At 45.9% G+C, this 22,398-nt stretch overlaps 1 protein-coding gene across 2 annotated transcripts in view; it reads left to right on the plus strand.

Annotated features, from left to right (window-relative positions):
* unc5cb (unc-5 netrin receptor Cb) overlaps positions 1-22,398 on the plus strand; it is a 173,241-nt gene that overhangs the window by 71,351 nt on the left and 79,492 nt on the right. For both annotated transcript variants that reach the window (XM_014130002.3, XM_014130008.3), the window contains exon 2: positions 21,337-21,573. In XM_014130002.3, the coding sequence (XP_013985477.1) occupies positions 21,337-21,573 (237 nt within the window). The remainder of the gene's footprint in view (positions 1-21,336; positions 21,574-22,398) is intronic.

A 22,398-nucleotide genomic window follows, 5' to 3' on the forward strand; every position in this document is an offset into this window, starting at 1 on the left:
CGTAGCCTACTTCTGTCTATGTGTAGCATAGCCTACTTCTGTCTGTGTGTGTAGCGTAGCCTACTTCTGTCTATGTGTAGCGTAGCCTACTTCTGTCTATGTGTAGCGTAGCCTACTTCTGTCTGTGTGTGTAGCGTAGCCTACTTCTGTCTGTTGTGTAGTGTAGCCTACTTCTGTCTATGTGTGTAGCGTAGCCTACTTCTGTCTATGTGTGTAGCGTAGCCTACTTCTGTCTATGTGTGTAGCGTAGCCTACTTCTGTCTATGTGTGTAGCGTAGCCTACTTCTGTCTATGTGTGTAGCGTAGCCTACTTCTGTCTATGTGTGTAGCGTAGCCTACTTCTGTCTATGTGTGTAGCGTAGCCTACTTCTGTCTATGTGTGTAGTGTAGCCTACTTCTGTCTATGTGTGTAGCGTAGCCTACTTCTGTCTATGTGTGTAGCGTAGCGTACTTCTGTCTCTGTGTGTAGCGTAGCCTACTTCTGTCTATGTGTAGCGTAGCCTACTTCTGTCTATGTGTAGCGTAGCCTACTTCTGTCTGTGTGTGTAGCGTAGCCTACTTCTGTCTATGTGTGTAGCGTAGCCTACTTCTGTCTATGTGTGTAGCGTAGCCTACTTCTGTCTGTGTGTGTAGTGTAGCCTACTTCTGTCTATGTGTGTAGCGTAGCCTACTTCTGTCTATGTGTGTAGCGTAGCCTACTTCTGTCTATGTGTGTAGCGTAGCCTACTTCTGTCTATGTGTGTAGCGTAGCCTACTTCTGTCTATGTGTGTAGCGTAGCCTACTTCTGTCTATGTGTGTAGCGTAGCCTACTTCTGTCTATGTGTGTAGCGTAGCCTACTTCTGTCTATGTGTGTAGCGTAGCCTACTTCTGTCTATGTGTGTAGCGTAGCCTACTTCTGTCTATGTGTGTAGCGTAGGCTACTTCTGTCTATGTGTGTAGCGTAGCCTACTCCTGTCTATGTGTGTAGCGTAGCCTACTTCTGTCTATGTGTGTAGCGTAGCCTACTTCTGTCTGTGTGTGTAGCGTAGCCTACTTCTGTCTATGTGTGTAGCGTAGCCTACTTCTGTCTATGTGTGTAGCGTAGCCTACTTCTGTCTATGTGTGTAGCGTAGCCTACTTCTGTCTATGTGTGTAGCGTAGCCTACTTCTGTCTATGTGTGTAGCGTAGCCTACTTCTGTCTATGTGTGTAGCGTAGCCTACTTCTGTCTATGTGTGTAGCGTAGCGTACTTCTGTCTCTGTGTGTAGCGTAGCCTACTTCTGTCTATGTGTAGCGTAGCCTACTTCTGTCTATGTGTAGCGTAGCCTACTTCTGTCTGTGTGTGTAGCGTAGCCTACTTCTGTCTATGTGTGTAGCGTAGCCTACTTCTGTCTATGTGTGTAGCGTAGCCTACTTCTGTCTGTGTGTGTAGTGTAGCCTACTTCTGTCTATGTGTAGCGTAGCCTACTTCTGTCTATGTGTAGCGTAGCCTACTTCTGTCTGTGTGTGTAGCGTAGCCTACTTCTGTCTGTGTGTGTAGCGTAGCCTACTTCTGTCTATGTGTAGCGTAGCCTACTTCTGTCTGTGTGTGTAGCGTAGCCTACTTCTGTCTGTTGTGTAGTGTAGCCTACTTCTGTCTATGTGTGTAGCGTAGCCTACTTCTGTCTATGTGTGTAGCGTAGCCTACTTCTGTCTATGTGTGTAGCGTAGCCTACTTCTGTCTATGTGTGTAGCGTAGCCTACTTCTGTCTATGTGTGTAGCGTAGCCTACTTCTGTCTATGTGTGTAGCGTAGCCTACTTCTGTCTATGTGTGTAGCGTAGCCTACTTCTGTCTATGTGTGTAGCGTAGCCTACTTCTGTCTATGTGTGTAGTGTAGCCTACTTCTGTCTATGTGTGTAGCGTAGCCTACTTCTGTCTATGTGTGTAGTGTAGCCTACTTCTGTCTATGTGTGTAGCGTAGGCTACTTCTGTCTATGTGTGTAGCGTAGCCTACTTCTGTCTATGTGTGTAGCGTAGCCTACTTCTGTCTATGTGTGTAGCGTAGCCTACTTCTGTCTGTGTGTGTAGCGTAGCCTACTTCTGTCTATGTGTGTAGCGTAGCCTACTTCTGTCTATGTGTGTGTGCATTTGACTGTGTTTCTGTGTGTTCTCTTTGGTCTCCTGCTTTGTTTGAGTCTTCCTATTATCTGCTTTTCTTATATCTTCACAGGGTCAAGATTGACGCAGGGACCGAATTGGTCATTGTCCGTTTTCTCCGATATTTAGCCCTCTGATTTGCTAATAGTGTGTAGTATACACTATGGCCCTGAATACTAAAAGAGACGGCTGCATGAGGACAGAGAGAGGGAGCCTAGCAGACTGTTTATATATCACAGGAGAATATAAATAGTTGAATTAGAACATTCCAAGACAGAGACGAATTCTTGGTAAAATATTACCGAGTCTTTCGCAGATAAATTACTGACCAAACTCTCAACAAATATTAGAGAAATGGCTATTATGTTGGGTATTGGAATATCAGAGCAGTGTATATTATGACCTGAACGTATTTGTGAAACTGGATTATACATGATAAAATATTTGTCCTGAATACGGTATATTTGGGCTCCCGAGTGGCTCCCCAGTCTAAGGCACTGCATCTCAGTGCTAGAGGGTCACTGCAGACCCTGGTTCGATTCCAGGCTGTATCACAACCGGCCCGTGATTGGGGGAGTCCCATAGGGCGTGGCACAATTGGCCCAGCGTCATCCAGTTTAGGATATGGCCATCATTGTAAATAAGAATTTGTTCTTAATTGACTTGCCTAGTTAAATAAAAATTAGATTTGAAAAATACAAATATTTGTGAATATAATATGAAATAGGCAGTGTTCAGGGTCTGTTTGTCCCTCTCTCCCTGTCTTTGTGTTCCTCAAGCCTTCTCAGTATCGCTCTTCTTGCTGCTCTGGGCCAATTAGAGCTCTGTGTGTTACACCTGCAGTCATTGGGCACAGCCAGGGGTTAGAGGGTGTGACTCGTCTCCTCTGACAGCATCCGATTCCCTCGGCAGCCCACGCCAGGGTAGGGTGCTGCCCCCGTCTGCCCCTGGGCACCCAGGAATGTGACAAGAGGAGACCGGAGTAGCAGGGGCACCATTGTTTTTGGAGGGTACCGTGGCTACAGCCATAATTAGGCCCAAGTAGCAGGCAAGCCTGGAACCAGATCTGTCCACAATGGAGGGACACTTTAAAGCAGCAACACTGTGTAGACCTACTGGTTACTGTACGCGTGAGTGGGTGGTGTTCATTATTTGAGGATGTTACCATGCACAGACAGAGACCAGCTTTCGTCTCTGCTAGTCATTGAGGCAGTGACATGCGTCAGAGAGGCTGGCTAGCTCTGTAATGAAGCACATTGAACAGAGAGCAACCTGACCTGCTGTTTGCTGTAGCCAGTGTACACGGCAGTAGACGCTGTGCTAAGGGTTGAGAAGGAGACCTGTAGAGCAAGAGGAGAGATTATTTGGCTTCCATCCTGTAGAGTCTCTGTGAGGGGCGTCACATAACCTAGGGCTCTTACACTGTACCTCCTCGTATTTATCCTCCTCCCAGTCTCTCTCTCTCTCAGAACGATGGCTGTGCCACACAGCACCGTAAATTAGTCCCGGGTGGTGACACAGTGCTTGCTGGGTAATTTGGACAATGGGGCGTTTGACAGCTCACCCATCATGGCTACAGCGCCCCCCAGGGAGCCACTACTCCTCCTGAGCTTTTTCTCTTCCTGCTCTCTTCCCCCTCTCCTCTCCTCTCTCGCCACTGATGGAGGGACTCTGTAAGTAGCAGCATCATTCTCCAATCAAGCACCAAATTGGCTTTTTGTCCAGAGAGCAAGGGAAGGAGAGGAGAGGAGAGAAGTGCAGAAAGAGAGATGGGAAAGAAGGAGCTGCAGTAGAAAGGGGGAGAAAATAACGACGGGGAAATGGAAGAAAGCGGATGACGAGAAAAGGGAAGATAGGAGAAGACAATGAGAGGAAAAGGCAAATATATGTTTCTATACATGTATGAACAGCAGTATACAGTGCATTCAGAAAGTATTCAGACCCCTTCACTTTTTCCACGTTTTGTTACGTTACAGCCTTATTCTAAAATTGATTTTTTTTTTAAATCCTTCATCAATCTACACACAATACCCCATAATGACAAAGCAAAAACAGGCTTTTAAAATGTTTTGCAAATGTATATAATAAAAACTGGAATATCACATTTACATAAGTATTCAGACCATTTACTCAGTACTTTGTTGATGCACCTTTGGCAGCGATTACAGCCTTGAGTCTTCTTGGGAATGACGCTACAAGCTTGGCACACCTGTATTTGGGGAGTTTCTCCCATTCTTCTCTGCAGATCCTCTCAAGCTCTGTCGGGTTGGATCTGGAGCGTCGCTGCACAGCTATTTTCAGGTTTCTCCAGGGATGTTCGAATGGGTTCAAGTCCAGCTCTGGCTGGGCCACTCAAGGACATTCAGAGACTTGTCCCAAAACTACTCCTGCATTGTCTTGGCTGTGTGCTTAGTGTCGTTGTCCTGTAGAAAAGTGAACCTTCACCTCAGTTTGAGGTCCTGAGCGCTCTGGAGCAGGTTTTCATCAAGGATCTCATCTTTCCCTCAATCCTGACTGGTCTCCCTGTCCCTCCCTCTGAAAAGAATCCCCACAGCATGATGCTGCCACCACCATGCTTCACTCTAGGGATGGTATTGGCCAGGTGATGAGCGGTGCCTGGTTTCCTCCAGACGTGATGCTTGGCGTTTAGGCCAAAGAGTTCAATCTTGGTTTCATCAGACCAGAGAATTTTGTTTTTCATGGTCTGAGACTCCTTTAGGTGCCTTTTGGCAAACTCCAAGCGGGCTGTCATGTGACTTTTACTGAGGAGTGGCTTCCGTCTGACCTCTCTACCATAAAGGCCTGATTGGTGGGGTGCTGTAGAGATGGTTGTCCACAGAGGAACTCGGGAGCTCTGTCAGAGTGACCATTGGGTTCTTGGTCACCTCCCTGACCAAGACTCTTCTCCCCCAATTGCTCAGTTTGGCCAGGTGGCCAGCTCTAGGAAAAGTCTTGGTGTTTCCAAACTTTTTCCATTTAAGAATGATGGAGGTCAATGTGTTCTTGGGGACCTTCAATGCTGCAGAAATGTTTTGGTACCCTTCCCCACATCTATGCCTCGACATAATCCTATCTTGGAGCTCTGCGGACAATTTCTTCGACCTCATGGCTTGGTTTTTGCTCTGACATGCACTGTCAACTGTGGGACCTTATATAGACAGGTGTGTGCCTTTCCAAATCATGTCCAATCAATTGAATTTACCACAGGTGGACTTGAATCAAGTTGTAGAAACATTTCCAGGATGATCAAGGGAAACAGGATGCACCTGAGTTCAATTTCGAGTCTCATAGCAAAGGGTCTGAGTACTTATGTAAATAAGGTATTTAAATTATATATATTTTTAAATGTCTTTAAAAAAAATTGGGGAATTGTTTGTAGATTGATGAGACACCTTTTTTATTTAATGCATTTTAGAATAAGGCTGTAACGTACCAATATGTGGAAAAAGTGAAGGAATCTGAATAATTTCCGAATCCAATTGTATAACCACTCACCCCACAAGAATGCACACACACACACACACATAAATACAATCTCAATCTGTCAACAACAACAATATTTCCAATATTACCCCTTTGGCCAAAATAATTCTGACCTTGTAACAAATCTGATGCTGAATGCGTCAATCGAGCGTTATTTACCTGGAGATTTGCAGAAAGGTGAGGGTTGGGTAGCCCAGCAGGCTTTTTTTTGCCACCTCTTGCAACAGTACAGTGAGCCTCTGTTTCCATGACACCCTGGGAATTCATTTTTCATCTCTACCACAGTTCATATCACATCCCATAGAAGAAAGAGGAGACTGCGTGGCATGGCCTTGCATTCTCTCTGCACAGAATGCAGAATTAAACCTTGCTGTATATTTCAATGAGTATCTTTGCTGACTGTGCTGGTTATGAATCAGTCTTCCTGTGTTGTTCCCTGTGGCATATGGTCCCAGCAGGTTTGAGGAAGGTCCCAGGAATGAAATGAGGGAGTGGAAGTCGCGCTGTGTGTCTAGGCCCTCCAGTGTCCTCCTGCCTGTCTGGTCTGTCTGTCTGTCTGTCTGTCTGTCTGTCTGTCTGTCTGTCTGTCTGTCTGTCTGTCTGTCTGTCTGTCTGTCTGTCTGTCTGTCTGTCTGTCTGTCTGTCTGTCTGTCTGTCTGTCTGTCTGTTTGTGTTAGGGAGATCACTCAGGCATCTCTTCAGCCATCAGCCATTACAGTCTCTCAGAACCATTCATTCCCTGTCCTGTGCTAAACTACAGACAAGGCCATTGTCTGACCACCGTGACCTTGTCACCTCTGGCAACGTGATGCCATGGGACACAGGCCAAGCTCTGGCATGCAAAGACTGCCTGCTGCCAGAGAATGGCTTGAGAGCTGGAGTGGGTGAAGGGCAGGGTCAAGGACTATATAGAGGGCTGAATGTAGACTTAGAGAAAGGGAAAGGGGGGGGGGAGATGAAATGCTGAATGCAAAGAAAAAAAGGTAGACCGAGGTGGTCATAATTGTGTCTTTAGTCCTTTCAGCTGGCTGTTTGTGCTGGGTAGTTTTTCTATTTCTGTCCCTGACCTGTAGGAATCTTGAGATCTGCCCTGGGTTAATGAAACGCATTTTAATGACAGAGTGAGAAAGAGAGTGAGAAAGAGAGTGAGAAAGAGAGTGAGAAAGAGAGTGAGAAAGAGAGTGAGAAAGAGAGTGAGAAAGAGAGTGAGAAAGAGAGTCAGAAAGAGAGTGAGAAAGAGAGAGAGAATGACAGAAGAGAGAGAGAAGGAGAGAGAAGGAGAGAGAGAATGGAGAGAGAGAATGGAGAGAGAGGAGAGAGAGAAGGAGAGAGAGAATGGAGAGAGAAAAGGGAGAGAGAGAATGGAGAGAGAGGAGAGAGAGAAGGAGAGAGAGAATGGAGAGAGAAAAGGGAGAGAGAGAATGGAGAGAGAGGAGAGAGAGAATGGAGACAGAAAGGGGAGAGAGAGAAGGAGAGAGAAAAGGAGATAGAGAAGAGATTTTTAGAGAGAGAGAAGGAAATGGGGAGAGGAAAGAGAAAGAGGAGTATGGAGGGAGAAAAAGAAAGAGAATAAAGAGAAAGGGAGGGGAGAGAGAGAGAGAGAAACAGAGGGAAGTTTATCTAGAGCATGTCCATTTCTCATTTAGCACATTTTCTACGCTTATCTCCAGGCCCACTCTCCCACCCCACTACTGCTGCAGCTCTCCTGCCTTGCGCCCTGCCTTGCTGAGGTAGGCTAAATCAATTTGTGCAGATTCATTTTTGCAATTACATCACTTACTCTGTTAAAGATAAGACGCATGAATTGGACTTCTGTAGAAAGCACCCGATTTGAATTATTCATTTGGTTAATACGACTCGTGTGGACGCTCTCTCCTCTCCTCCCGTCTCTCTCCCTCTCTCTCTCTCTCTCTACAGTCTCGGTTAACACAGGGCTGTAATGGAATGACTCTGCTCTGGGATCGATGGGGAGGTGTACGCTGTTAACAATGTTGCCTTCTGAGTTTTAATTTTGGAGTATAGCGAGTGTGTGTGTCCCCCTACCCCCCTCCCCTCTCGTCTCTCTCTCCCACCCTACTCTCTCTCTCTCTCTCCCCACTCTCTCTCCCCCCTACTCTCTCTCTCCCCCTCACAATCTATCTCTCTCTCTCTCTCTCTCTCCCACCCTACTCTCTCTCTCTCTCTCTCTCTCTCTCTCTCTCTCTCTCTCTCTCTCTCTCTCTCTCTCTCTCTCTCTCTCCCCACTCTCTCTCTCTCCCACCCTACTCTCTCTCTCTCTCCCCCCCTACTCTCTCTCTCTCCCCACTCTCTCTCTCTCCCCCCTACTCTCTCTCTCCCCCTCACAATATATCTCTCTCTCTCCCCCCTACTCTCTCTCTCTCCCCCCTACTCTCTCTCTCTCTCTCCCAACTCTCTAACTCTCTCTCTTCCCCACCTCTCTCTCCCCCTACTGTCTAGCCCTCTCTCTCTCTCTAACCCTCTCTCTCCCCCACTGCGCTCTCTCCCCCTACTAACCCTCTCTCTCTATCTCCCCCTCTGCTCTCTCTCCCCCACTGCTCTCTCTCCCCCTACTAACCCTCTCTCTCTCTGTCTCCCCCTCTGCTCTCTCTCCCCTTACTCTCTAGCCCTCTCTCACTCTCTAACCCTAACTCTCTCCCCCACCTCTCTCTACACCCTAATCTCTAGCCCTCTCTCTCTCGCTAACCCTCTCTCTAACCCTCTAACCCTCTCTCTCTTTCCCCCACCTCTCTCTCTCTCTCCCCCTACTCTCTAGCCCTCTCTCTCTCTCTCTCTCTCTCTCTCTCTCTCTCTCTTTAACTCTCTCTCTCCCCCTAAACTCTAGCCCTCTCTCTCTCTAACCCTCTCTCTAACCCTCTAACCCTCTCTCTCTTTCCCCCACCTCTCTCTCTCTCTCCCCCTACTCTCTAGCCCTCTCTCTCTCTCTCTCTCTCTCTCTCTATCTCTCTCTCTCTCTCTTTAACTCTCTCTCTCCCCCTAAACTCTAGCCCTCTCTCTCTCTAACCCTCTCTCTCTCCCCCACTGCTCTCCCCCCACTCTCTAGCTCTCTCTCTCTCTAACCCTCTCACTCTCTCTCTCTCTCTCTCTATCAATCAATCAAAAGTATTTATAAAGCCCTTCTTACATCAGCTGATATCTCAAAGTGCTGTACAGAAACCCAGCCTAAAACCCCAAACAGCAAGCAATGCAGGTGTAGAAGCACGGTGGCTAGGAAAAACTCCCTAGAAAGGCCAAAACCTAGGAAGAAACCTAGAGAGGAACCAGGCTATGAGGGGTGACCAGTCCTCTTCTGGCTGTGCCGGGTGGAGATTATAACAGAACATGGCCAAGAGGTTCAAATGTTCATCGATGACCAGCATGGTCAGATAATAATAATCACAGTGGTTGTCGAGGGTGCAACAAGTCAGCACCTCAGGAGTAAATGTCAGTTGGCTTTTTCATAGCCGATCATTCAGAGTATCTCTACCGCTCCTGCTGTCTCTAGAGAGTTAAAAACAGCAGGTCTGGGACAGGTAGGAGGTCTGGGACAGGTAGCACGTCCGGTGAACAGGTCAGGGTTCCATAGCCGCAGGCAGAACAGTTGAAACTGGAGCAGCAGCACGACCAGGTGGACTGGGGACAGCAAGTAGTCATCATGCCAGGTAGTCCTGCGGCATGGTCCTAGGGCTCAGGTCCTCCGAGAGAAAGAAAGAAAGACAGAGAAAAAGATAGAGAGAGAGAATTAGAGAGAGCATACTTAAATTCACACAGGACACCGGATAAGACAGGAGAAATACTCCAGATATAACAGACTGACCCTAGCCCCCCGACACATAAACTACTGCAGCATAAATACTAGAGGCTGAGACAGGAGGGGTCAGGAGACACTGTGGCCCTGTCCGACGATACCCCCGGACAGGGCCAAACAGGCAGGATATAACCCCACCCACTTTGCCAAAGCACAGCCCCCACACCACTAGAGGGATACCTTCAACCACCAACTTACCATCCTGAGACAAGGCCGAGTATAGCCCACAAAGATCTCTGCCATGGCACAAGGGTGCCAACCCAGACAGGAAGACCACGTCAGTGACTCAACCCACTCAAGTGACGCACCCCTCCTCGGGACGGCATGGAAGAGCACCAGGAGGCCAGTCACTTAGCCCCTGTAATAGGGTTAGAGGCAGAGAATCCCAGTGGAGAGAGGGGAACCGGCCAGGCAGACACAGGAAGGGTGGTTCGTTGCTCCAGTGCCTTTCCGTTCACCTTCACACTCCTGGGCCAGACTACACTCAATCATAGGACGTACTGAAGAGATGAGTCTGCAATAAAGACTTAAAGGTTGAGACCGAGTCTGCGTCTTTCACATGGGTAGGCAGGTCATTCCATAAAAATGGAGCTCTATAAGAGAAAGCCCTGCCTCCAGCTGTTTGCTTAAAAATTCTAGGGACAATAAGGAGGCCTGCGTCTTGTGACCGTAGCGTACGTGTAGGTATGTATGGCAGGACCAAATCGGAAAGATAGGTAGGAGCAAGCCCATGTAATGCTTTGTAGGTTAGCAATAAAACCTTGAAATCAGCCCTTGCTTTAACAGGAAGCCAGTGTAGAGAGGCTAGCACTGGAGTAATATGGTCAAATATTTTGGTTCTAGTGAAGATTCTGCAGCCGTGTTTAGCACTAACTGAAGTTTATTTAGTGCTTTATCCGGGTAGCTGGAAAGTAGAGCATTGCAGTAATCTAACCTAGAAGTGACAAAAGCATGGATTAATTTTTCTGCATCATTTTTGGACAGAAGGTTTCTGATTTTTGCAATGTTACATAGATGGAAAAAAGCTGTCCTTGAAACAGTCTTGATATGTTCATCAAAAGAGAGATCAAGGTCCAGAGTAACACCGAGGTCCTTCACAGTTTTTTTTGAGACAACTGTACAACCATCAAGATTAATTGTCAGATTCAACAGAAGATATCTTTGTTTCTTGGGACCTAGAACAAGCATCTCTGTTTTGTCCGAGTTTAAAAGTAAAACATTTGCAGCCATCCACTTCCTTATGTCTGAAACACAGGCATCCAGGGAGGGCAATTGTGGGGCTTCACCATGTTTCATCGAAATATACAGCTGTGTGTCATCTGCATAGCAGTGAAAGTTAACATTATGTTTCCGAATGACATCACCAGGAGGTAAAATATATAGTGAAAACAATAGTGGTCCTAAAATGGAGCCTTGAGGAAAACCGAAATGTACAGTTGATTTGTCAGAGGACAAACCATCCACAGAGACAAACTGATATCTTTCTAACAGATAAGATCTAAACCAGGCCAGAACTTGTCCGTGTAGACCAATTTGGGTTTCCAATCTCTCCAAAAGAATGTGGTGATCGATGGTATCAAAAGCAGCACTAAGGAATAGGAGCACAAGGACATATGCAGAGCCTCGGTCTGACGCCATTAAAAGGTCATTTACCACCTTCACAAGTGCAGTCTCAGTGCTATCAGACTGAAGCGTTTCGTATACATTGTTTGTCTTCAGGAAGGCAGTGTGTTGCTGCGAAACAGCTTTTTCAACATTTTTTGAGAGGAATGGGAGATTCGATATAGGCCGATAGTTTTTTATATTTTCTGGGTCAAGGTTTGGCTTTTTCAAGAGAGGCTTTATTACTGCCACTTTTAGTGAGTTTGGTAAACATCCGTTGGATAGAGAGCCGTTTATTATGTTCAACATTGGAGGGCCAAGCACAGGAAGCAGCTCTTTCAGTAGTTTAGTTGGAATAGGGTCCAGTATGCAGCTTGAAGGTTTAGAGGCCATGATTATTTTCATCATTGTGTCAAGAGATATAGTACTAAAACACTTGAGTGTCTCCCTTGATCCTAGGTCCTAGCAGAGTTGTGCAGACTCAGGACAACTGAGCTTTGGAGGAATACGCAGATTTAAAGAGGAGCCCGTAATTTGCTTTCTAATGATCATGATCTTTTCCTCAAAGACGTTAATGAGTTCATCACTGCTGAAGTGAAAGCCTTCCTCTCTTGGGGAATTCTGCTTTTTACTTAGCTTAGCAACAATATCAAAAATACATTTTGGATTGTTTTTATTTTCCTCAATTAAGTTGGAAAAATAGGATGATCGAGCAGCAGTGAGGGCTCTTCGATACTGCACGGTACTGTCTTTCCAAGCTAGTCGGAAGACTTCCAGTTTGCTGTAGCGGTGTAGCGTCTCTCTAACCCTCTCTCTCTCTCCCCCCATCTCTCTCTCTCCCCCTACCTCTCTCCCCCCTACTCTCTAGCCCTCTCTCTCTCTAACCCTCTCTCTCTAACCCTCTCTCTCTTTCCCCCACCTCTCTCTCTCTCCAACCCTACTCTCTAGCCCTCTCTCTCTCTCTCTCTCCAACCCTCTCTCTTTCCCCCACCTCTCTCTCTCTCCCCCACTGCTCTCTCTCCCCTACTCTCTAGCCCTCTCTCTCTTTCCCTCACCTCTGTCTCTCCCCCTACCCTCTAGCCCCCTCTCTCTCTATCTAGCCCTCTCTCTCTCTTTCTCTCTCTCTAACCCTCCCTTTCCCCCACCTCTTTCTCTCTCTAACCCCCTCTCTCTCTAACCCCCTCTCTCTCTAACCCCCTCTCTCTCTCTCCCCCACCTCTCTCTCTCCCCCCCTACTCTCTATCTCTCTTTTTCTCTCCAAACCTCTCTCTCTCTCTCCCCTCCTACTCTCTCTCTCTCTCCCCCTACTCTCTATCTCTCTCTTTTTCTCTCTAACCATCTCTCTCTCTCCCCCACCTCTCTCTCTCCCCTACTCTCTATCTCTCTCTTTTTCTCTCCAACCCTCTCTCTCTCTCTCCCCCTACTCTCTATTAGAGGTCGACCGATTAATCGGAATGGCCGATTAATTAGTGCCGATTTCAAGTTTTCATAACAATCGGAAATCGGTATTTTTGGACGCCGATTTGGGCAATTTTTTTAGTTTTTTATTATTTTTTACCTTTATTTAACTAGGCAAGTCAGTTAAGAACACATTCTTATTTTCAATGACGGCCTAGGAACGGTGGGTTAACTGCCTTGTTCAGGGAGATTTTTACCTTGTCAGCTCGGGGATTCAATCTTGCAAGCTTACGGTTAACTAGTCCAACGCTCTAACCACCTGCTTTACATTGCACTCCACGAGGAGCCTGCCTGTTACGCGAATGCAGTAAGAAGCCAAGGTAAGTTGCTAGCTAGCATTAAACTTATCTTATAAAAACAATCAATCAATCATAATCACTAGTTAACTACACATGGTTGATGATATTACTAGTTTATCTAGCCTGTCCTGCGTTGCATATAATCGCTTAGGTACAAGTTGCTCCAACCATAAACATCAATGCCTTTCTTAAAATCAATACACAAGTATATATTTTTAAACCTGCATATTTAGTTAATATTGCCTGCTAACATGAATTTATTTTAACTAGGGAAAATGTGTCACTTCTCTTGCGAACAGAGTCAGGGTATATGCAGCAGTTTGGGCCGCCTGGCTTGTTGCGAACTGTGAAGACTATTTCTTCCTAACAAAGACAGCCGACTTCGCCAAACGGGGGATGATTTAACAAAAGCGCATTTGCGAAAAAAGCACAATCGTTGCATGACTGTACCTAACCATAAACATCAATGCCTTTCTTAAAATCAATACACAGAAGTATATATTTTTAAACTTGCATATTTAGCTAAAAGAAATCCAGGTTAGCAGGCAATATTAACCAGGTGAAATTGTGTCATTTTGCGTTTATTGCACGCAGAGTCAGGGTATATGCAACAGTTTGGGCCGCCTGGCTTGTTGCGAACTAATTTGCCAGAATCTTACGTAATTATGACATAACATTGAAGGTTGTGCAATGTAACAGGAATATTTAGACTTAGGGATGCTACCCGTTAGATAAAATACGGAACGGTTCCGTATTTCACTGACAGGAAAAACTTTTTGTTTTCGAGATGATAGTTTCCGGATTCGACCATATTAATGACCTAAGGCTCGTATTTCTGTGTGTTATTATGTTATAATTAAGTCTATGATTTGATAGAGCAGTTTGACTGAGCGATGGTAGGCTCCAGCAGGCTCGTAAGCGTTCATTCAAACAGCACCTTCGTGCATTTGCCACCAGCCCTTCGCAATGCATTGCGCTGTTTATGACTTCAAGCCTATCAACTCCCAAGATTAGGCTGGTGTAACCGATGTGAAATGGCTAGCTAGTTAGCGGGTGCGCGCTAATAGCGCTTCAAACGTCACTTGCTCTGAGACTTGGAGTAGTTGTTCCCCTTGCTCTGCATGGGTAATGCTGCTTCGAGGGTGGCTGTTGTCGATGTGTTCCTGGTTTGTGCCCAGGTAGGAGCAAGGAGAGGGACGGAAGCAAAACTGTTACACTGGCAATACTAAAGTGCCTATAAGAACATCCAATAGTCAAAGGTATATGAAATACAAATCGTATAGAGCGAAATAGTCCTATAATTCCTATAATAACTACAACCTAAAACTTCTTACCTGGGAATGTTGAAGACTCATGTTAAAAGGAACCACCAGCTTTCATATGTTCTCATGTTCTGAGCAAGGAACTTAAACGTTAGCTTTCTTACATGGCACATATTGCACTTTTTCTTTCTTCTCCAACACTTTGTTTTTGCATTATTTAAACCAAATTGAACATGTTTCATAATTTATTTGAGGCTAAATTGATTTGATTGATGTATTATATTAAGTTAAAATAAGTGTTCATTCAGTATTGTTGTAATTGTCATTATTACAAAGAAAAAAAGAAAAAAATTGGCAGATTAATCGGTATCGGCCTTTTTGACTATCCAATAATCGGTATCGGTATTGGTGTTGAAAAATCATAATCGGTCGACCTCTACTCTCTATCTCTTTTTTTTTCTCTCTAACCCTCTCTCTCTCTCCCCTACTCTCTAGCGTCTCTCTCTCTCTAACCCTCTCTCTCTCCCCCACCACTCTCTCTCCTCGCCTACTCTCTAACCATCTCTCTCTCTTTCCCCCACCTCCCTCTCTCCCCCTACTCTCTAACCCTCTCTCTCTAACCCTCTCTCTCTCTCTCCCCCACTTCTCTCCCCCCTACTCTCTAGCTCTCTCTCTCTCTCCCCCACTGCTCTCTCTCCCCCCTACTCTCTAGCCCTCTCTCTCTAACCCTCTTTCCCTCTCCCCCACCTCTCTCTCTCCCCCGCTACTCACTAGCCCCCTTCTCTCTCTAACCCTCTCTCTCTAACCCTCTCTCTCTAACCCTCTCTCTCCCCCCAACTCTCATGCCCACTCTCTCCCCCTCTCTAACCCTCTCTTTCTCTTCTCCACCTCTCTGTCTCTTTCTGTCTCTCCGTCCCAGGGGATGAAATATGAGTATGTTTAGCACTCTTCAATAGAGAGCACAGGGGAGGGGAGGGGTCACTGGGCCTGTAATGCTACTCAATATCTGTGTGTGGGGGGGGGGGGGGGGGGTGAAGATCTAGTTCTTTCTCTCTCTCGCTCTCTGTCTACATTAGTGTATATGGGGAAGAAGATGAGAAAGATGAAAGTAGATAGCTTAGTGCATGGTGCACTGTGCATCCGTTGTGTGTGTGTGTGTGTGTGTGTGTGTGTGTGTGTGTGTTGTTTATGGTACTGTTTTAATGTTTCTGTGTTTGTGAGAACAGAGTCATCCATATAGATTTGAGTCACCAGTCTGGGTCTTTATTTAATCCAATACAGGCCAGTATTGTTTGAAGAGAGTCTTAAGCATTGATTTATGTTCAATCAATGTAATGGGGAGATGTGCTGGGAACACATGAATAGGCGGCTCTGATTGACAGTGCACACCGTCTTGTGACACTTTGCGTGACTGTGTGGTCTTACACAAGTCCTATATAGATCACCTCATAGGCCCATTGGATTTCACTAAAAGCATTCCCTTCTGTTGCACATTCCTCAGGGGGAAATTCCTTTTGTCCTGCTCCCCTGCTCACTACATGGTGTACCCTTTTGTCGTTAACATCGGAAGAGAAATGGGCAGACAGAAACAAGGAGTGGAGATGAGAGGAAGGAGTGGAGGACAGTAGGAGAGGAGAGAATGTATCATGGAAGTGAGTGAAAAGAGGGGTGTGTGGAGAGCAGAAGTAGAGAGGAAAAGGAGGGGTGAAGATTTATGTCTGTGTTCATTCGTGTTCACGCTTGACTCTTCCATGATGGAGGGGAAAAAAGCGGCCCAGTTGATAGAGTGCCTTCCTGGGGACAATAAATCTGGTTGCGCACGGATAGAATAGTGCTTATCTGGTGTGAGGGAGGAGCATTCACCAGCTGTTATCACACATACAGCGCAACTATATAATATACGGCAACACCACAGAAAGACACATAGGGGGAAAAAAATGCACATTCCCAGACCAACAGAGGCACGTTATATACGCTCACCTAGTTGAGCGATACAGTAGGCTCAAACAGGAACACAGTGGCAACAAAATGGAGTCATGTTCAGACACCTCACAAATAAATCCTGCATAAAAAGGATCATACTGTTGTTTCTCTCATTGATGGTCCTAAGAGGACGTATCTGACGCTTCCCAAAGGGCGCATGGAAAACCGAGCATCTTCAGACTACTCGTGCATGTCAAAGTGGTATTCCTAAGAGAGGAGGGATACTGTCTGCATAAATACACCATTCCCTCCACAAAGCAATCCCTTGATGTGCAGTAGTCAGTGTGTCCTGTTGTGACAGAGACCCACTGAAGTCTGCTTCAGTTACTCCCCACAGACAGACACACAGGGACATTTCACTGCTGCAAGGTAAGAAATGCCACTGAATGTCTGTGTGATACACAAAGAAGCGTCTAGCAGCACAGGGAAACCTGTCTTTATTGGACGGACTTTTCCATTTTCAATGGCGCTATCCGTCAATCTATCACTGAGGTCTCTCTGAACTAAAGGCCTGCAGGACACATGGTCTGTACGCTGGACGAGTGTGTCTCGCCCCTGACCTCGTGTCTGATATGGATGGGCTGAGGTGTGTACGGAGGTTGCGCTGGTACGGGCCCGTGTTCGAAGGTAGACATTTGACGACGTCAGCTGGCGTCGGCGTGTGTGGCGTCCTGATGTGTGTTTTATGTCAGGTTGCATTTTAATGTGGGCCTGTCACCGTGTGATCATCTGTCGTCTGTCCTTGATCTGCTGACTGTATCACATGACACACACACACACACAGTGTGTCTGTACTGTGGTAGCCACTCATCTCTCTGGCTGGGCGGTTGCTGAGGCATCTGCCTTTCTTTTCACCGTGAATGTATTTGACATTTACACGGACTTCCATGGCATATTTCTCTGCGCTTCAGATTTACAGTGCCTTCAGGAAGTATTCACACCCCTTGACATTTTCCACGTTTTGTTGTGTTACAGCCTGAATTTAACATTTGTTAAATTGAGATTTTGTGTCACTGGCCTACACACAATACCCCATAATGGGAAATGATGTTTTTCGAAATGTTTACACATTAATTAAAATATGAAATGTCTTGAGTCAATAAGTATTCAACCCCTTTGTTACGGCAAGCCTAAATCAGTTCAGGAGTAAAAATGTGCTTAACAAGTCACATAATAAGTTGCATGGACTGTGTGCAATAATAGTGGGTAACATGATGTTTGAATGACTACCTCATCTCTGTTCCCAGCAGATACAATTATCTGTAAGATCCCTCAGTCGAGCAGTGAATTTCAACCACAGATTCAATCACAAAGACCAGGGAGGTTTTCCTATGCCTCCATAGAAGGAAACCTATTGGAAGATGGATAAAAAAAATAATAATTAAATTACACGTTGAATATCCCTTTGAGCATGGTTATTAATTACACCTTGGATCTTGTATATATACACCCAGTCACTACAAAGATACCGGCTTGGAAATGGCTGTCTAGCAATGATCAACAACCAACTTGACAGAGCTGGAAGAATTTTAAAAAATATATTATGTGAAAATATTGTTCAATCCAGGTGTGCAAATCTCTTAGAGACTTACCCAGAAAGACTCACAGCTGTAATCGCTGACAAAGGGGATTCTAACATGTATTGACTCAGGGGTGTGAATACTTATGCTAATGAGATATTTATGTATTCCACTTTCAATAAATTTGCAAAAATGTATAAAAATATATTTTCACTTTGTCATTATGAGATATTGTGTGTAGATGGGTGAGAATTCTATATTTTTTTTTATCCATTTTGAATTCAGGCTGGAACACAACAAAATGTGGAATAAGTGAAGGGGTATGAATACTTTCTGAAGACACTGTACATCATCTGAGCACGTTCTTCGCTCTGAATAGGAATTAATGTTTAAGAATATATGTTCGTAATGCCCAGCCTATGTACTGTGTAATAGGCAGGTAAATTGTGAATTACTGTAACACAATCCAACGCATTCATTGCCCTCCAAAACACACGTAATATTTCGTTTTATTCCTTACAGTGTACTCTACGTTGTGGGGGATGTGCAAGTTTAAAGTTAATATTCAAGTAATATTCATTTGGGGTCTTGAAATATTCAGTAATACGACGCACAATACAAATGAGAAAAACTCTCCAATTATGGAACAAAATAGCATTTGAATAAAAGTGCTGCTAGGAGATAGTTTATAAAAAATTAAACAGTTTAAAATATGGAAGCAATTTAAAATATCAGATTAAAATCTTTGGAAAAGCTTGGGGAAATCTATATTGCATATAAAACAGTTCAGACATATAGCTTATTAAATAAATGATTACAGGAAAGTCATAATTCTAAACAAAACAACCGTTTCCAAGCATAATTCCTTTGAACCCAATGAGTATGCCAATAAGTTCTACAGTCATTTAGAAATATGCAACACCATTAGAGACAGCCAAAATGGTGGTTACAGGCGATTAGCTAGCTGTTGTTTGGAGTTGAAAGTCTAGCTACAGTTGCTTTCCTTTTCCTGTCAAGGTTGAATTCTTCTCTCTGTCTGAGAGTTGTGTTTCCTGTCTCGCACGTCCAGCGCGACTGTTTTCTGGTGGGAGCCTCAGTGTCAGCTGTAGCGCTCTAGCCTGAAGGCGTAACAGGGTGCAGTCTGGCTCTCAGATCACCGTGGTGATAGCAGTCCATCCCACTGGGCCTCCGTCACCATCAAAGCACCAAGGTCAGGCGACAGCGTCTACGGGATCGCTACCCCAGAATGAGGCCCCGTAGACGGGGAGGGGGGCTGACCCCCTCACTCCCCAACTCCCACCGAGCACAATGCTAGGCTAGCACTATATAGCGAAAACAAATTTAGCCCACTGTAATGATATAGCCATGCTGCGACGTTATAGACTTGAGACTTGAGTGTGAGGACAACTTACTTACACTGTACGCTGTTGGTGCGTTGGAGCAGCGAGGGAGAAGAAGAGAGAGGGAGAGATAGAAAAAGGAATAGAGATGGGGAAGGAGAGAGCGGGAGAGATAGAAAAAGGAATAGAGAGTGAGAAGGAGAGAGCGGGAGAGATAGAAAAGGGAATAGAGAGGGGGAAGGAGAGGGCGGGAGAGATAGAAAAAGGAATAGAGACAGGGAAGGAGAGGGCGGGAGAGATAGAAAAAGGAATAGAGAGTGAGAAGGAGAGAGCGGGAGAGATAGAAAAGGGAATAGAGAGGGGGAAGGAGAGGGCGGGAGAGATAGAAAAAGGAATAGAGACAGGGAAGGAGAGGGCGGGAGAGATAGAAAAGTGAATAGAGAGGGGGAAGGAGAGAGCGGGAGAGATAGAAAAGGGAATAGAGAGGGGGAAGGAGAGAGCGGGAGAGATAGAAAAGGGAATAGAGAGGGGGAAGGAGAGAGCGGGAGAGATAGAAAAGGGAATAGAGAGGGGGAAGGAGAGAGCGGGAGAGATAGAAAAGGGAATAGAGAGGGGGAAGGAGAGGGCCCAGCAGATTGGGTAAGAGTCAGGGTCTTTCATTTTGTCATGTGGTTTCTTTTTGCACTGGAGGGCTGGTTTCATTCCCTTATATTCATTATTTCTTGCGCTCTGGAAGTTTTTGAATTCGAGAGTTTTGTGTGTGTGTGTGTGCAACAACATTGAATTCTTTGATGCTAGTTTCTGATCTCCCAACCCCACAGTCAGACACAGTGGGAAGAGAGAGGGAGCGAGGGAACAAAAGAGATGGAGAGATAGTGGGAATGAAGTGTGAAAGGAGGCTAACACAGTCTTTAATGAGTTTCCTGGCTTTTCTTCCACTGTTTCTGTGTCAGGGTCCTTGGGCCTGGGTATAGAGTGGGCCATGGCCCTAATGGAAAATAGTGACTGCCCTTGGGGAGGAAAGTGTGTGTAGTTATAAGCCATTAAAATAAATATGGAAATGAATTAATCCATCACTCAACACAGCTCGTCTCTCCCGCCTGTCGTGCTGAGTGCTGACTACTCAATCCATCCACACACACCTGTGAGGAAAAGAGGTCACAGCTAGGGGTTAGAGGTCACTCAGGGTTTACTGCTACTCCTCAATTAGCACCAGATCAAGAGCTGAGGAGAGCGAGGAGTGATTTAGCGCCTACGGTGATGAAAAGCAGACACACTGCTCTGGACGCGCACACAAACACTAACCTGGTCGCATGGATGATTGAGGGCTCCTCCAGCCTTTATTTTCTGAGCGATCAGCTCCAATCTGTGGCTGAGAGAGAGCGGAGATAACATTTCGACATTAGCTAGAAGAGACAGATAGATATCCACACAGGCACTATTTACTACTCAGACTGCAGCAGCGTCTGTCAGGGGGACCTGGCAGCTTCTGTCAGACAACAAGGCTCCAGCATGTCCGCACACCAGAGAGAGAGAGAGAAGAGAGATTAAGGGACAGCGAAGAATTACTGATGACGCTGATAAACCTTTATGCCATCCCTCTCTCTCTCTCTCTCTCTGTCTCCGTATCTCTCTCTCTGTTTCACCATCTCTCTCTCTCTATCTCTCTCCGTATCTCTCTCTCTCGCTCTGTCTCTCTCTCTCTATATAATTGATGTCGACCGGTTCAATGGTAAGAATAGAACAGTTTTGGAGGTAATAAATGGAGTGGAGAATTGGCTTCATCTCTCTCTCTTTAAAGAGTCGGTAACTTAGCCGGAGTTTGTGTGTGTGTGTGTGCGTGTGTGTTCATGTGCGTGTGTGTGCTCTCCTGTGTGTGTGTGCGCGTGTGCGCTCCCCTGCATGTGTCATTTAAGACAGTATGGGATGAAAGACAGGTGTAATAACAGGGAAGCGTATATCTGTCTGCAGCTGAACTATCCCAGGAATGGACTAAACGGGGCCAAAAGCCTGGGGTCGTCGTAAGATCGGCTGTGTGTGTGAGAGAACGTTTAGCCTGGCCTCCTCCTCCCTCTCAACCCATGGACTCTGGTTCTCATTTTCTCTCCTCTCCTCTGCTCTCCCTTCCCATTCCCTGGCAGTAGAGTCAGCATTAGCTGCATGTGGTTAGGCCAGCCAGGCCGGTCCTTAAATCCTGTCTGCCTGGGAGGAATCCCAGAAACTTCCTGGGCTTTAAAATGCACTTGTGTAAACATTCCATACTATCAAATGATAGGGATGACACAGTGTGCAGAGTGGTATACAATAATCCCATGCAAAGATGATGGTAATAACACACTGTTGCCTTGTTTTATGTCCACCTCCCTCCCTCCCTCCCTCCCTCCCCTCCCTCCCTCCCTCCCTCCCTCCCTCCCTCCCTCTTATACTCACTTCTCTCTCCCTCCCTCCTCTATCTTTCTCTGCAGTGAGAGATGATGATGACTTCATGGGATTGGGTGATCTACCAGAGACCTTCCCCTCGGACCCCCCGGAACCCCTTCCAGTGTTCCTGATGGAGCCAGAGGAGGCGTACATTGTCAAGAACAAACCTGTCAATCTCTACTGCAAGGCCACGCCCGCCACACAGATCTACTTCAAGTGTAACAGCGAGTGGGTCCACCAGAAAGAACACACAGTGGAGGAGAGGGTGGACGAGAACTCTGGTCAGTGAAACTACCAGTTTGAATGTGTGTCTCGTGTGCTTATCTGGGTTAGAATATGTGTGTGTGTCCTGTGGACAACATTTTCCCAACCCAGGGGTGGGAGTGGAAGGTTAAGCGGGTAGTAATCAACTGGGACCAAACCTTTATCCATGAACAAAATATCAACATGGTTGAGGTCGAACAGACGACACACACACACACACACACACACACACACACACACACACACACACACACACACACACACACACACCACACACACACACACACACACACACACACACACACACACACACACACACACACACACACACACACACACACACACACACACACACTCAAATTCTCACCCTACGGGTACTCAGTTCTTTCAGAAAATCAAGTAAATGAATTATTCATTATAATCCCTCCTAGAAAACACACATACACCCTCACTGACACAGACACAACCACGCATAATGAGGACAGGATTTTTGTAGCATAGAGAGACAGTCTTGTTAAACTCAAAGAGATGCTATTGTATAACAGAAGCCCATAAGGCCACAGTAGCCCTGTGACATACATACACACTGCTGCATAGGCTGAGGCTCTGTCTGAGAGAGTCCAAACTGGATCATTAAGACTGACACATAACAGAGACGGAGACGGACACTAGTCTCTCTCTCTCTCTCTCCCTTCTCTCTTTCTTCTCCCTCTCTCTCTCACTCACTCTCTCTCTCTCTCTTTTCTCTCTTTCTTCTCACTCACTCGCTCTCTCTCCCTTTCTTCTCTCGCTCTCTTCTCTTTTTCTTCTCCCTCTCTCTCTCTCACTCACTCTCTCTCTCT

This window comes from Salmo salar, chromosome 01 (genome assembly GCF_965601325.2).
Source record: "Salmo salar chromosome 01, fSalSal1, whole genome shotgun sequence".
Classification (NCBI taxonomy): Eukaryota; Metazoa; Chordata; class Actinopteri; order Salmoniformes; family Salmonidae; genus Salmo; species Salmo salar.